This window comes from Chiloscyllium plagiosum, unplaced genomic scaffold, assembly GCF_037043375.1.
Source record: "Chiloscyllium plagiosum isolate Xiang-an unplaced genomic scaffold, Cpla_swu_hap1 HiC_scaffold_48, whole genome shotgun sequence".
NCBI lineage: Eukaryota > Metazoa > Chordata > Chondrichthyes > Orectolobiformes > Hemiscylliidae > Chiloscyllium > Chiloscyllium plagiosum.
The window spans coordinates 31,387,228-31,401,447 of NW_028270186.1; the positions used below are offsets into that span (position 1 = coordinate 31,387,228).

General features: G+C 46.1%; 1 protein-coding gene and 1 pseudogene across 1 annotated transcript; one reads left to right on the forward strand and one right to left on the reverse strand.

Annotated features, from left to right (window-relative positions):
• Positions 1-278: 278 nt before the first annotated feature.
• LOC148135802 (cyclic AMP-responsive element-binding protein 1-like) lies at positions 279-1,173 on the reverse strand (annotated as a pseudogene).
• A 1,730-nt stretch (positions 1,174-2,903) lies between these two features.
• Positions 2,904-12,027, forward strand: LOC148135803 (uncharacterized). The gene is made up of 4 exons (XM_087984431.1): positions 2,904-3,045; positions 3,777-3,910; positions 6,914-7,004; positions 10,882-12,027. Exons 1-4 carry the CDS (start codon positions 2,904-2,906, stop codon positions 10,890-10,892), a joined length of 378 nt encoding a protein of 125 aa, XP_087840557.1. The 3' UTR covers positions 10,893-12,027.
• Positions 12,028-14,220: the final 2,193 nt, after the last annotated feature.

Consider the following 14,220-nt stretch of genomic DNA (forward strand, 5'->3'; position numbering starts at 1 on the left):
TATTCTATCGTTAGCTCAATTACCTCAAAACAGTCTAAAGCTAGCTGTTCTGGAATAATGATAGTTTCCAAATCCTCACCTACCTTTGTCTCTTTGCTAGTTACTGGAAAGATATTAGTATCCTCCACTGTGATATCCCATAACTAAATGCCTCTTCTCATTTTCCAAAGGACCAACATTTACTTTAGCCATTCTTTTCTCGTTATATATATTTATATAAACTTTTCCTTTCTGTCTTTGTGCTAGTTTATTTTTCTCATGTTCTATATTACTTTTCTTTATAGCTCCTGTGGCTTTCGGTTGACCTTTAACATTTTCCCAGTTCTAGTTTCATGCTGTTTTTGGCCACTTTGTCCAACTTCTCTTTCAACTTGATTTTCCAGAACAGCAACCCAATTCTCCAAGCATTTCACATACTATTTCTTCTTGCGATGGTACTCTCGAGCTGCTTCCCTGTTTCTCATGAGGCGGACCTCACGTTTACGAGTGGTTTCTTCAGCATTCTGGGGCTGGCTTTGCAGGACTGGTGAAGATGCCATAACCATTCCCTGGTCAGCAGTGGAGTTAGGAGTTCTACAGATCTGATAGGTTTGGACATCTCCAGCAGCACCTTGAACAAGCATTTGGCTGCCTGGCACAAAGATTTGCGGTCCATCAGGGCTCTGTGCATACTGTATAATGGCTGCTCCAACCTTGGCTGTCGCTGTATTGGTCATTGTTCATGTGTGGAGTCCTTGCATTTAATCTGGACCATTGTTGGCCAGCTGAATTGCTTCCCCCTGTGTCATAGCAATGTATTGTCCACTGCTAATCTGATGGATGTGTGTCTGCATCATCGTTGTAGTAATGGTTGAGACAGTCTCTTCTTCTGATTTCTCCTCATCGATTTCTTGGCACACTGGGGGGATCAGAAGAAAGTTCATTCAGGATTTTCCTGTATGAAGGCCGTCTCGATAGAATTTCTCTACGTTTCTGAGAGTCAGTCGTGCTATCCACAGATTCCTGGGAGTCTTCATTTTAAAGTATAGTAGAAATCTGAGCAGTCTGAACTTGAGGGGACTGCGTGACTGAGGACTGAGCTGCTTGGATAACGACTTGGACTTGAAGAGTCTGCCCATTCGGCAATTGCACTAAAGTTACTGCTGGACTTGTTGTTGATTGGATCCCAGGCATGGTTACCTGCATGGTCACATGATATATTAATGATCGGGATGAAGTGATGGGGGCATTCCAATGAAGTTTGCTGATGATACGAAGTTAGGTGGACAGGCAAGTAGTACTAAGGAAGTGGGGAGGCTGCAGAAGGATCTATACAGTTTGGGAGAGTGGTCCAGGAAATGGCTGATGGAATTCAACGTGAGCAAATGCGAGGTCTTGCACTTTGGAAAAATGAATACAAACATGGACTGCTTTCTAAACGGTGAGAAAATTCATAAAGCCAAAGTACAAAGGGATCTGGGAGTGCTAGTCGAGGATTCTCTCAAGGTAAACGTGCAGGTTGAATCCGTGATTAAGAAAGCGAATGCGATGTTGTCATTTATCTCAAGAGGGTTGGAATATAAAAACAGCGATGTGCTACTGGGACTTTAAAAAGCTCTGGTTAGGACCCATTTGGAGTACTGTGTCCAGTTTTGATCCCCACACCTCAGGAAGGGCATACTGGCACTAGAGTGTGTCCAGCGGAGATTCACACGGATGATCCCTGGAATGGTAGGTCTAACATATGAGGAATAGCTGAGGATCCTGGGATTGTATTCATTGGAGTTTAGAAGGTTAAGGGAGATCTAATAGAAACTTACAAGATAATACATGGCTTGGAAAGGGTGGACACTCAGAAATTGTTTCCGTTAGGTGAGGAGACTAGGACCGGTGGGCACTGCCTTAGAATTAGAGGGGATAAATTCAGAACAGAAATGCGGAAACATTTCTTCAGCCAGAGCGTGGGGCCTGTGGAATTCATTGCCATGGAGTGCAGTGGAGGCTGGGATGCTAAATGTCTTCAAGGCAGAGATTGATAAATTCTTGATGTCACAAGGAATTAAGAGCTACGGGGAGAATGTGGGTAAGTGAAGTTGAAATGCCCATCAGCCATAATTAAATGGCGGAGTTGACTTGATGGGCCGAATGGCCTTACTTCCACTCCTATGTCTTATGGTCTAATTTGATCACTTTCCTCAGATACCCATTGCTGAGTATGCCTTTTCATACAGTCCTTCCGTTTCACTGGAATAGACCTTTGTAAAATGTCTTTGAAACTCTTCCACTGCTCATCAACTTCCCACCATAAAATTTTTGTTTCCAGTCTACTTTATCCAGATTCTCTCTTATTCCCTTGTCCCTTAATGTTTCTGTTGCTTAGCTGCTGAGTCGCGCCACAATCAACACTGCAATTGGGAGGAAGGGGCGGAACTGGAGGACAGAGCAGCGTCCGGTCCTCCAAACAGAGTGAGTGAGGAGCGGGACCAATGCATTCTCGGGAGTGAACGCTTCAGCATTGGTCAGAAAGTAAACTGTTTTGCAGGATTGATCATTCTCACGACATAGTGGAGTATTATCCCCTCTCATAAAACAATGTGAGGTTTTAAAGAAATCGTTAAGATGTAAATCTGACAACATAGTTAAGATGTAAATCTGACAATGTACATATTTCTAATCGATTTACACAACTCGAGTAACAAACTTATTTTCAAATTCCCAGAATGATTGGAAATTTACATACCTGGCCGGTATGATTAAGTTGGATGGAAAAATCTATTTGGATATGAACCATCTCAATGACTGTAACTCGACAGAGCAATTGCTAATGTCTAATATTTCTCCCGTGATTCTATGCAGTTATGAATATTCTCTATAAACTCACTGATAACCTCCGACGCACGCGCAGTTTGGTTTCTATGAAGGGCATGCGCAGTGTCACATTAACCAGGACACGGCGAGACAAAGAGCAGCTTTCTCCGGGTGCGGCTACGCTCGGCTTCAGAGAGTGGCGTGTGGGAGACTCACTGGGAGAAAGGAGCGGAGAGAATTCACAAGACGCCGATATAGGTGAAAAAACCCGAAAAAGACCCTCCAGGCCCTGATAAGGAGGTGGTGGTCTCTGTCGGGAAAGCGGCCCAGGGTGACGGCCGCCATTTGTTTGAGGGAAGAGGGAGTGCGGGCCTCAGAGCCGCCATCTTGAGAAGGTCAATGTGCAGGTGGGCGGGGCTATTGGGGTCGAGGACAATTGGAGAAAAGACCCACCTTAGATTACTTCACTAAAGACATGAATGCACCCGGTGGATTTTTCTTAACATCAGCAATTGTTTAATACTCACTCACAGGTTTTTAGTTACATCTTTTTTGAAGCATTTAATTCACATTCAATCATTTGCAATGGTGGGATTTGAACCTGTGTCCAGAGCACACTTGCTGAGTTTCTGGATAAATTGTTCCACAATAATGCCAATAGGCCATCACTTCGCCTGCTCACAAGTTGCGCATCCCAGTGCAACAAGAATCAAAACCCTTTCTTCCTGCACAATTGTTTGATCTTGCACTCTGGTGATATTACTTAGTAACTCTCCATATGGTATCCCTCACTGTGTGGGTCGAATTGTTGCCTCTGTCAGTGTCCCTCGCTCTTGCAGCTACTCCAGATCCTGAGCAAACAGAATTCTCCACTCCAGATAGACGATGGAGACTGGGGTGTTCCAGATTTCTGTCGGACTCAGTGCCATTTGACATGTGTAGCCTTCACTGCATCATTCTAATTTCCAATTCTGTTTATCTGTCTGTAGGTACTCAGGAAGGTCCTGACCTAATAGACTTCCCAGCTGCTGGGTGTCTAATCCATCCCTCATTGAAGATGGTTTGTCAGCCAGAGAGACACAGGGCAGGGAGATCTGGAGCCTTCAATAAATCCTGCAGTGAGGTAAGATCACTCACAGTGCAGAGAGCAATGAGAGGGCTCCAAACATCAGTTAACAGGACATGACATAGCTATATGCTGGAAGGGGAGCACAATACAGACACACCCCAGGTTCGGTCACCGCCTTTACTGCAAGTTTTGTTGTACTAAGACAACATCGGGAGTGTCACAGTTATCAATCCAAGCCTGTGCTGTCTTAGTGAGCATCAGTACAAAAGAGGGGAAAGCAGGCCTTCCACGAGAGGGTGGGAATGCTGTCTGGGAATGTTCCATTCTGTGTTCCCTCTCCCACACTGTATCTATGGCTTGTCATGTGGATCAGTCATTCTAATGCTAAAAACAGTTCCTATCTCTGTACTTTCCTCCCCTCTCACCAATCACTTCATACGTTTGAACCTGCTCCAGTCCAGACGACCATCCATATCTCTGTAACTTACTTCAGTCTCGACAACATGCCTTGTCACGAGAGTCCACTCCCTCAATAACGCAAGACTTAGGGTCTGTTTCTGTGCTGCATGACTCTCTGGCCGAAGTCACCAATGCTGGCCAGGTTTCCTGAACTGAATGAGTTGCATTTCCCTGCGTTTGGCCCATGGCCCTTCAAACTTTCTCCCCTCCATGTTCCTGCCCAAATGTCTTTTCCATGTTGTAATTGTTCTTGTTTCTCCCATGTGCCACTGGCAGTCCATTCTGTATATGAACCGTCCTCTGTGGAAAATGTTGCCCCTCAGCTCCCTAAGTAAATCTTTGCTCTCGGTCACTCCTCAGGCCTTACCCATTCTGCTGTGGGACACAAACCCTCCCCGGTACAGACTTCCCTCGGACATTTGTGGGTGGCATGGTGGCACAGTGGTTAGCACAGCTGCCTCACAGCGACAGAGACCCGGGTTCAATTCCCGACTCAGGCGACTGACTTTGTGGAGTTTGCACGTTCTCCCCGTGTCTGTGTGGGTTTCCTGCGGGTGCTCCGGTTTCCTCCCACAGTCCAAAGATGTGCAGGTCAGGTGAATTGGCCATGCTAAATTGCCCGTAGTGTTAGGTAAGGGGTAAATGTAGGGGAATGGGTGGGTTGCGCTTCGGCGGGTCGGTGTGGACTTGTTGGGCCGAAGGGCCTGTTTCCACACTGTAATGTAATCTAATCTAATTACCCATCCTGCTGTGGGACACAATCCCTCACCGGTACAGATGGCCCTCGGGCCTTACCCATTCTGCTGTGGGACTGAACCCCTCCGCGGTACAGACTCCCTTCGGGCCTTACCCATTCTGCTGTGGGACACAACACCTCCCTGGTACAGACTCCCCTTAGGCTTTACCCATCCTGCTGTGGGACTGAACTCCTCCCTGGTAAAGTCTAATCTTGAGCCTTTACCACCCTGCTGTTGGACACAACCCCACTTGGGTACAGTTTTCCCTCTGGCCTTACCCATTCTGCTGTGCAACACATGCCATCCCCAGTACAGACTGTCCACAGGCCTTACGCATCTTGCTGTGGGACCGAACTCCTCCCTGGTACAGTCTACCCTTGAGGCTTACCCATCCTAATTTGGGACGCATACCCTCCCCAGTACAGATTACTCTCTGGCCTTAACCGTCTTGCTGTGGGATACAACCCCTCTGAGGAACAGACTCCCCTCGAGCCTTACCCATCCTGCTGTGAGACACAACCTCTCCCTGGTGCAGACTCTCCTCGGGACTTAACCGTCTGGCTGTGGGACACAACCCCTCCCCAGTACAGTCTACCCTTGAGCCTTACCTGTCCTGCTTTGGGTCGCATACCTTCCCTGGTACAGAGTACCCTCGGGCCTCACCCTTCCTGCCATGGGACACAACCGCTCCCCAGTATAGACTCTTGACTGGCCTTAACCATCCTGCTGTGGGACACAACCCCTCCCCAGTTCAGACTCCCCTCGAGCCTTATCCATCCTGCTGTGGGACACAACCCCTCCCCAGTTCAGACTCCCCTCGAGCCTTCCCCATCCAGCTGTGGTACACAACCCCTCCCCAGGTCAGACTCCCCTCGAGCCTTCCCCATCCAGCTGTGGGACACAACCCCTCCCCAGTTCAGACTCCCCTCGAGCCTTCCCCATCCAGCTGTGGGACACAACCCCTCCCCAGTTCAGACTCCCCTCGAGCCTTCCCCATCCAGCTGTGGGACACAACCCCTCCCCAGGTCAGACTCCCCTCGAGCCTTCCCCATCCAGCTGTGGGACACAACCCCTCCCCAGTTCAGACTCCCCTCGAGCCTTCCCCATCCAGCTGTGGGACACAACCCCTCCCCAGTTCAGACTCCCCTCGAGCCTTCCCCATCCAGCTGTGGGACACAACCCCTCCCCAGTTCAGACTCCCCTCGGGCCTTACCCATCCTGCTGTGGGACACAACCCCTGCCTGGTACAGACCCCCCTCGGGCCTTACCCATCCTGCTGTGGGACACAACCCCTCCCCAGTTCAGACTCCCCTCGGGCCTTACCCATCCTGCTGTGGGACACAACCCCTCCCCAGTTCAGACTCCCCTCGAGCCTTATCCATCCTGCTGTGGGACACAACCCCTCCCCAGTTCAGACTCCCCTCGAGCCTTACCCATCCTGCTGTGGGACAGGTTGATAATTATATTGAATAGTATCCCTCCAGTGTGGAAACAGGCCCTTAGTCCAGCAAGTCCACACTGACCCACGATAGATACCCTGCTCAAAATAGCTTCAAAATACATAGAAACAGTGATCACTGAATTGGGTAAAAACTCCACAGTTACATTGGGCAGTTTAAAAGTCTCGCTGTATTGTTGATATGTTCCTTTTCTTCAAACAGATAACATTTTTATTAAAGCAGCAGATGTTCATTTTGAGAGTGTCTCTGTTAAACTAGAATCTGTTCTGTTCTCTGTGTAACAGGCTGTTGTTGTGTGCGATGGACTGTCACTAACAGTGTAATTGACCTGTGAGTCCTTGATCAGGTTTCCTTTGTCTGTAAATCTAATAATCAGTGAACTATGCATCTGCTCTTCTTAGCGAAAACAAAGAATCATTTCTCAACGAAAAAACGGCACATCACAAAGCTATTTCATGGATTTCTGGCACACACCACCTACCAATGTATCTGGTAAGTCTGTTTCCTGAATAATTCTGAACTCTATCTGTAACTCTGAAAGTATCTGTATTGCTTGTCAGTTGATTGAGAATTCAGCCTCTTTGTTCTGAGCTGTTGTGATGCAGGCGGTGGCTTCATTCTGTCTCTGCCAAGTTTGTTTTCTCCTTCTGCTGTGATTCTGGGAGATTCCTTTCTGCAGGTGAGAATATTCAGTGACTGAACATTGAATGATTTTGACTCTAACAGAGCAGTGGCCTTGTTTTCAGCTCATTACTCACTTTCCATTTCCTGGTTGTGTTGAATGTTACAGAAACAGACTCTGAGCAATGTTTCCATTCACTTGTATTAGATTCATTGACAGCCACGTGGTCAGTCAGTTTCAGGCCGATGGATCAGTTTCTCTGTCCTATTAGATGGTGGCCACTTGCACAGTTTCCGATGGTTCACCTCAGTGTCAGGCCGTCAGCTGCTGAAACCCTCCATCCAGCATTTGTTCTCTCTCACCATGACTACTCCAATACAGTCCCAGCTCGTTTCCCACATTCTACCTCCATATACTCACGATCGCCTCAGGTTCTACTGTCAGTATCCTTACAGCAAGTCACGTAAGTCATCCACCTCCATTTCACGCTGCTCTACATTACATTCAGTCCAAATATAATTTCAGAATTCCATTCATTGCGTTAAAAAACACCCATGATCTTGTCCTGTCCAAGCATCCAGGTTCCATCAGGTAGGTGGGTGTCCGCGTGGTTGGGTTGGAGCAAGAGCAGGAAACTGAGGATCGTACAGGGGACAAAGATGGGGTTGGATGCGGGATGTTTAAGGAGAGAGAGCTGGTGTATTGTTGGGGATAGCTTCTCAGGGGAGTAGCACAGCGGTAGCCAGGTCTATAATACTCAATGGCCTGAGTTATCGGAAGAGGTTGGACAAGCTGGGACATTTTTCTTCAGAGGACAGGAGACATAAGGGAGATCTTATAGAAATGTATTTGATCATGAGAGGCATGGATAGGGTGAATGCATTCAGTCTTTTTCCCAGGGTTGAAGAATTGAGGACTAGAGGGCATCAGTTTAACGTTAGAGGGGAAAGAATAAAAGGGAACGTTAGCAGCAACTTTTTTACACAGATGCTGATTCTCATACGGAATGAGCTGTCAGTGGAAGTGGCTGAGGCAGGTACATTAACAACATTTAAAAGGCATTTGGACAAATACATGGATAGGAAAGGATTAGAAGGAGATGGGGCATGGGCAGGGAAATGGGGTGACCATAGATGGACATTATGGTTGCCAGGGATCAGTCTGGCCCTTAGGGCCTCTCTCTGTGCTGTAGGACTCTATGACTCTATAACTGACTCTGCTGTAGACCAAGGTCGGGCAAAATCCAAGGGAGCGAAAATGGGAGGAGAAGCACTAGTTGGGGGCATAGACAGGTGTTACTGTGGCTGCGTCTGAGACTGTTGTATCCCTGGTGCCTGGTCAAGGACATCTCTGAGCATTTGCTTGAAATTCTGAATTGGGAGAATGGGAGGCCAGAGGTCATTGCTACCAACGACACGAGTAGAAAGAGGGATGAGATCCTGAGGAGTAAGCACAGGAAGTAGGGAACGACTGAAAAGCAGAACCTTGAGGCTAGTAATCCTTGCGTTAACACCAGTCCCTTGTGCTTGTGAGACAAGGAATTGAAAGATAGCAGAGATGAATGCATGGCTGAAGAGCTGGTATAGGGGGAAGAGTTTCAGGATCTTGAATAATTGGGACCTGAACTAGAGGGGAACTGATATCCTCACTGGGAGGCTTGTTCCTGCTACAAGGGAAGGGTTTAACCTAGAATGGCAAGGTCCTGGGAATCACAGCAGCAGGGCAGCACGTGGGGGGTAAGGAAGGTCGGAAGATGTATACGAGTCAATCAGAAAGGAAATACAGAGAAATGAACACCATTGTACGAATGGGCTGATTGTGTTAATTTCAACACAAGGCGCAACATAGTTAAAGTAGATAAGCACAGATCCGATATTGTGGCCATTCCAGAGATTTGGTTCGGAGAAGAATAGGACTGGCTGCTCAATATTCCAGGGTTTCATTGTTTCAGATGAGATGGAGAGGAGGGTAAAAGAGGTGGAGGAGCTGCATTACCAATCGGGTGAATGTTATGTCTGCACCCAGGACATACTGGAGGGGCTCGCCCACTGAGGCAACGTGGATAAGAAGGATGCAGTTAATGGGATTATACTATAGGACCCTCAATCTGCCAACGATACCTCGAGGTAAAATTCCGGAGTAAGTTCCGGAGTCCTGAGGTCATGATGCAGTTGTATAAGACTCTGGTACGGCCGCATCTGGAATATTGTGTGCAGTTTTGGTCGCCATACTATAGGAAGGATGTGGAGGCATTGGAACGGGTGCAGAGGAGGTTTACCAGGATGTTGCCTGGTATGGAAGGAAAATCGTATGAGGAAAGACTGAGGCACTTGGGGCTGTTTTCACTAGAGAAAAGAAGGTTTAGGGGTGACTTGATTGAGGTGTACAAGATGATTAGGGGGTTAGATAGGGTCGACAGTATGAACCTTTTCCCGCGTATTGAGTCGGGTATTACAAGGGGGCATAGCTTTAAATTAAGGGGGGGTAGATATAGGACTGATGTTAGGGGTAGGTTCTTCACTCAGCGAGTTGTTAGTTCATGGAATGCCCTGCCAGTAACAGTGGTGGACTCTCCCTCTTTATGGGCATTTAAGAGGGCATTGGATAGGTATATGGAGGATAGTGGGTTAGTGTAGTTTAGGTGGGCTTGGATCGGCGCAACATCGAGGGCCCAAGGGCCTGTACTGCGCTGTATTCTTCTATGTTCTATCTATGTTCTATGTTCTATGAGGTACAAATATCTTGGTAGAATATCTCGGCAGAGGCAATAACAACAGAGTTCTCAAAGTGTCTTTAACTTCCCCACCATTTGCTGGCACTACTTTAGAGCAAGAGGCTGAGACGGTGCAGAGTTTATTAAGTGTATCCAAGAGGGTTTCTTGAAATAGTAGTGTAAAGGAGGGGTAGGGACCATAGTGGACCTTATATTGCTGAATGAGCCTGGCCAGGTGACTGACCTTTCAGTGGGAGACCATTTTGGAAACAGTGATCACAACTTAAGTTTTTTTTAAGGCAGCTACGAATAAATGGGATGTTTCTAAATTGTGGGATTGCAAATGATGTCAGTATTAGGCAGGAGCTAGGGAGTGTTAATTGGGAGGAGCTGTCATCAGACAATGCCACATTGGGCACGTGGGAGTTAGTTAAAGGCTTGCTGATTGGAGTTCACGACCAGCATGTTCCAGTAAGGAGGAGGGATAAGGCTGGTAATGTAAGGGCCCCTTGGATAACAAGGGAGGCTGGGAATTTAGTCAAAAGGGGAAAAAAAAACAAGCCTATGCAAGGTTTGGGAAGCTAGAATTGGGCATGGCATGTGAGGAACGTAAAAAAACAAAAGCTGGAAGGAACCTGAACCGGGAATGAGCAGAGCAAGGAGGGGCATGCCCTTCGCAAGTAGGGTTAAAGAGCATCCCAAATCGTTCTGGAGATAATTACCCACAAGAGGATGTGAACATGGATTGTTACAGCGCAGTACAGGCCTTTTGGCCCTCAATGTTGCACCGACCTTTGAAAATAATCTGATGCCTATCTAACCTACACCCTTCCAATATTACCCATATGTATGTCCAATGCCCATTTAAATGCCCTTTGCGTTGGCAATTCTACTACTGTTGCAGGCAACTAAGTCACCTCTCGACCTTCTTCTTTCCAACTAAAACAGCCTCCATTCCCTCAGCCTTTCCTTGTAAGACCTTCCTTTCATACCAGGCAATATCCTAGTAAATCTACTCTGCCGTCTTTCCACAGCTTCCACATAACTTGGAAAGAAGTCGGGCCAGTCAAGACTAAAGGAAGGAACTTGTGCTTGAAGTCAGTGGAAGTGGACGAGATCCTAAATAATTACTTTGCATCGGCATTCACCCAGGAAAAGGATATTGGGGATAATGAGATTTGTGTGGAGTATGCTAATGTGCTCGGGTATTTTTGAGGTCGAGAAAGAAGCGTTAGATTTCTTGAACAGCATTAAAGTGGATTAATCCCGAGGATCTGACGGTAGTTACCCCAGGTTATTGAGAAAGGCAAGACAGGAGATTTTTGGGGTCTTGGACATGATTTTTGAGTCCTCACTTGCCAGTGTAAAGGTCGCAGAGGACTGGTGAGTAGCTTATGGTGTTCCTCTCTTCAAGAAGGGAAATAGGGACAATCCAGGAAGTTATAGTCTGGTGAGTCTCACCTCAGTGGTTGGGAAGCTTTGGACAGAATTTGTACGGATAGGATTTATGTGCATTTAGTAAAGAATGACCTAATTAGGGACAGTCAGCACATCGCCATGAGATGCACAGGGTTGCTGGTCAAAATGTTTTACCCAGAGTTGAAATAACTTTACTAGAGAATGTGCATTTAAGGTGAGAGGGGGAGAGCTCAAAGGAGATGTGAGGGGTAATGTGTTTTCCACAGAGAGTGGTCGGAATCTGGAACATGTTGCCAGGGATGGTGGAGGAGGCAGAAATGAGAGGGTTGTTTAAGGGGTTTTTGGGTGAGCATGTGAATATGCAAGGATATGGAACAAAGATAGGAAGAAAGGATGAGTTTAATTTGGTGTCACATTCAGCACAACATTCTGGGCTGAAGGGCCCGCTCCTGTGCTGTACTGTTCTTTGTCGTGTTTCTTTTGTTACAACATGACGGTGACCCCCTCTGTTAGTTAAACCAAACACCCAGAAAAGTTCACCTCCCCACATAATCTGTTAAAGTCTGAGTGACAGAAAACTCACACATTCCACTATTTAAAGAAAATAGCATTAATCTATTTTTAACTCAAAGTGAATATTAAACAACTATTCATAAATCTAAGCTCTCCCTTTCTCTTCACTGCATATTATCTGCCTCCAGCCCTATAACTATATGTTATTTCAATAAGACACTTATTAAAATTACATCAATTTAATTTCTAACCCACACAGTGACTCGTGAATTTTGTGTCTTTCTGCTTCTGGCTGAGGATCTCCCTGGGTCGTCGTTGTCTTCTTTTACTCCGAGTTTGTTTCATATGAAAAGGTACCCTTTGATTGAGAGATTTTCCTAATTTATTGGTGAGCAAGATGTTGACTCTCCCAGACAGCAGTTACTCTCTGACCAATTTTTAAAATGTCCACATTTTATACGCCCCCATCAGATCATCTCATTGGCTTGATGCTGGCAAAACAATAAATTCAAATTCAATTGGGTTTTAGAATCTTGGGGTATAATTTAAACTGATAGGTTAAATTTGAATTTTGTCAAAACAGCAACCAACATAGGTCTATATTTCACAGCCAAATGTTACATTTGTTTCTTTTCCCAGTACACTTTGGCTTGCTGGCTAGTCATATACAGTACACAGTTCAGAAGAGTGTTCCCTCCCTCTTAAAGATACAGTACACACCTTCAACTTTATAACACTTTGAGCATTACCTTATCAGAAAGTTCGTTTATTAAAGTGACAAGCAGTAGATTGTTTACATAACCTTTTTGGCTTAATATTTCAATTTCAACATAAAACAAAAGCTTGTGTTTGTGAGAGGATCATGTTACTGTGTGCAACAGACTGTCACTAATAAGATTATGCTCCCAATAATGCAGATTTCCTTTGTAAATTCTGCATGAAGTGATTTAAACACCTGGAAAGGGATTTGGTTTTCCAATGTGATTTCCATCAATGCACTTATTGGAACCTCAGGCAGACAGATCGACACAGATGGGTGCAAATTTGTTTTCCTCACTGAAGGAAGCACATGTTGCCATCAGAGTGTTTGTAACAGAGGGGCACCAACTTATTCCTGGTTCTGGAGATTGTTGAATAAGTGGGTGAGATTCAGATATCCTGTACTGCATGTGATAAGAGGTGTTTTCATTGAATTGGATATTATGACCAAAGAGATTGGCAGGATTGATGTTGGCAGCTGTCTCTGCTGATAGGAATCTACGATGGGTCACAGTCTCAGGACTGGAGAGCAGCCTGAGTGACTGAGATAAGGAGAAATGACTTCACTCAAACACCTGGGAATCTGTGATCATTTCCACCTCAAGAATGGAATCACTGACTACATTCCAGAGAATAATTTGCAATGTTTGCAATACTAAGTGGATCAAAAGATGTTGCAGAAACTGGGTGAGTTCTGAAAAGTTAACGATGATGTTACTAAAATGAACACAAATGCTGTGGCTGCTGGAAATTTGAAACAGACCGGCAGCTAATGTAGAGAGAGACAAGCAGAGTTAATGTTTTGCATTTGATTAGATTAGATTACTTACAGTGTGGAAACAGGCCCTTCGGCCCAACAAGTCCACACCGACCCGTCGAAGCGCAAACCACCCAGACCCATTCTCCTACATCTAACACTACGGCCAATTCAGCATGGCCAATTCAGCTAACCTGCACATCTTTGTGACTGTGGAAAGAAACCCAAGCACCCAGAGGAAACCCATGCAGACACAGGGAGAATGGGTGGAGTTTGCACAGTCAGTCGCCTAAGGCGGGAAATGAACCCGGGTCTCTGGCGTTGTGAGGCAGCAGTTCTAACCACTGTGCCACGTGCTGCCTACAATCTTTTAATCAGAACAAAGAATGTTATTAAGCTGCAGTCAGGCTCCTGGGGCTAAATGGTATCGTTCTGTCTGTGTTGCTAAAGTTTTTTTGGGAGAAACAATCCCCTCATTTGCTTGGCTTGGCTGTGGCACTGTGATTGCGCTATTGAAACAGCAAGGACTCTTTCTGAGTCTCATTGATGTCTGGGTGTAAATTAGGGTCCATTGTTCATCGCTGACTCTGGAGGCAGTTCTGATACATGGGAATATTCAATTTAAAATGCTGATCTTGCAAAATAGCAAGGTTTTCTCCCAGACAGGGAATCAGACGTCCATTACTGATCCTCACTGACCATGACAGGATTCAAACCGAGAGATTTATTTTTGTGACTGACACAGTCAGATGTGGTATACAGTAGCTCTCACAGTCCTGTCCTTCCACACACCCCGGCTTCTGGACTCTGAATCAGAGGATCTCGATGGAGAAACACTTCCAGCAGTTGGGACAATTCAGGAGATACCCAATATACACATTCTCCCTCAGGGGGAATCCCTGAAAAGTGGTCTGTCAGGTTCATA